The sequence below is a fragment of the Tupaia chinensis genome, unplaced genomic scaffold, assembly GCF_000334495.1.
Source record: "Tupaia chinensis unplaced genomic scaffold, TupChi_1.0 Scaffold000178_1, whole genome shotgun sequence".
Classification (NCBI taxonomy): Eukaryota; Metazoa; Chordata; class Mammalia; order Scandentia; family Tupaiidae; genus Tupaia; species Tupaia belangeri.
The window spans coordinates 560,507-562,379 of NW_006159653.1; the positions used below are offsets into that span (position 1 = coordinate 560,507).

Sequence of the window (1,873 nt, forward strand, 5' to 3'; positions counted from 1 at the left end):
GGGGGGCCGGCCCCTTCTGCCGACTGCCGCCTGCACCAGTGGGGAGGGAGGGAGGGGTGTGGCTTGCCCAGCTATTGCTGGGTGCCCTGAGTCCAGCCCAGCATGTCCTCAACTGTCCACTCACCCCAGGGCCCTGGAGCCCCACTGGGCATGGAGTGTCGGAAGCGTGGAGCCTCAGCCATATGGGCACAGGGAGGGCCAGCTGGGTCCTGCCCTCTCTTCCCGCGGCCCTCAGCCTGCATCAGGGGTTTGCCCTGGGCTCTGGGAAACCGTCATGTTGCTTGGCAAGAGTTTTTGGTTTTGGGGGACTTTTTTTGAAGAGGGAAGTTTTCCTTATTCCTGAACCAAAAAGCCTTAGCTGAAACACACCGTTAGAAGTGCAGGCTTCATGCCTCATTACAAAGAACAATCGATTTTTCTGCTAGGCAGAGTGTTAAGCTGGGCTGAGGAGCCTGTGTGTTGTGCAGTGGAGAGAGCTCCTCACCTGACCAGCCCTGCGAGCCCCACCCCTGCCTGCCTGGCCTGGAGGAGCCGAAAGCTCCACCCACTGCCCTGGCGTTTCCCAAGCACCCTCCTGACTCAGACCAGCTGGGCCAGGCACAGGCCCAGCCTGCACGAGGGCTGTGCCTGAGGCCTGCAGGCAGCCGGCGGCCTAAGTGGACAACCACCACCGTGCCCCACATCCCGGCCCCGGAGCCCGAGGAGCACACGGCACGTCCTCCGCTCGGGCAGCATGACAGCTCCCAGGCCGAGGTCCCACAGCCCCAAAGTGTCCACCTTGGCGCTGGGCCGGGAGGTCTGGTAGGTAGGAGTGTAGTCCAGTGGTCTCCTGTCCAGGACCAGGGCCTGAGCTCAGGGCTAGCTGCAGACCCATCATAGGGGAGGCTCCAAAAGCCCGCCACGTGCTCAACGGCCCCAGGCGGGGGCTCTGGTCATTGTGACCTGTCATGGGAGGGGTGCTGTGCTGACCCGGGTCTTCCCTTGCAGCCACACACGCTCGCCCGGGGCTATGGCCGCAGTCGGGGAGTGGGCCTGCGCTCGCTGCACCTTCTTGAACCCGGCGGGCCAGCGCCAGTGCACCATCTGCGAGGCCCCCCGGCACAAGCCCGACCTGGAGCAGATCCTGCGGCTCAGCGTGGAGGAGCAGAGGTGGGCTTGTGCGCGCTGCGCCTTCCGGAACTTCCTGGGCACAGGGGCCTGCGCCGTGTGCGGCTTCGCCCCAGTGACTGTGCCCGGGGCCGCCCCGCTGCCGGTCCTCAACGGGGTGCCTGGGGAACCCAAGGGCGGCAGCGAGGAGGCAGGGCCCGTGAGGACGCCCGGGCCGGGCTCTGCGGAGCTGGCCCCGGGGCACTGGGAGCACGAGGAGGAGGGCCCGGCCGGGGCCGGCGGCTGGGCCTGCCCACGCTGCACGCTGCACAACACGCCTGTGGCCAGCTCCTGCTCTGCCTGCGGGGGCCCCCGGAGACTCTCGCTGCCCAGGATCCCTCCCGAAGCCCTGGTGGTCCCTGAAGTCGTGGCCCCTGCCGGCTTCCACGTCGTGCCTGCACCCCCTCAGCCAGGTCTCCCTGGGGAAGGTGCGGAGGCTGACCCTCCCTGCGCCAGCCAGGGCCCAGCTGCTGCTGACCAGGACCCTCCAAGAGTCCCGCCCTTCAGCCCCTTCTCACCCGCCCTGCAGAGCAACCCTGTGCCCCCGAGCCGCCGAGAGGTGCCCCCCCAGCTGCAGCCAGGGGTGCCTGAGGCCACTCAGCCCTCGCCCCCTGCTGGCTCCAAGGCCCCCACCCAGGGCCAGGGCCGGGCTGCGGCTGGCACGTGCCGCCTGGTGGGTTTGCTGTCCAGCAAACGGCTGGGGGGGCTGGGGGGGGCAGGGGGCGGG

The 1,873-nt window shown here is 68.6% G+C and overlaps 1 protein-coding gene across 5 annotated transcripts in view; it reads left to right on the forward strand.

Annotated features, from left to right (window-relative positions):
* CAPN15 (calpain 15) overlaps positions 1–1,873 on the forward strand; it is a 22,089-nt gene that overhangs the window by 9,887 nt on the left and 10,329 nt on the right. For all 5 annotated transcript variants that reach the window (XM_027771026.1, XM_027771028.1, XM_027771024.1 and 2 more), the window contains one exon: positions 988–1,845. In XM_027771026.1, the coding sequence (XP_027626827.1) occupies positions 988–1,845 (858 nt within the window). The remainder of the gene's footprint in view (positions 1–987; positions 1,846–1,873) is intronic.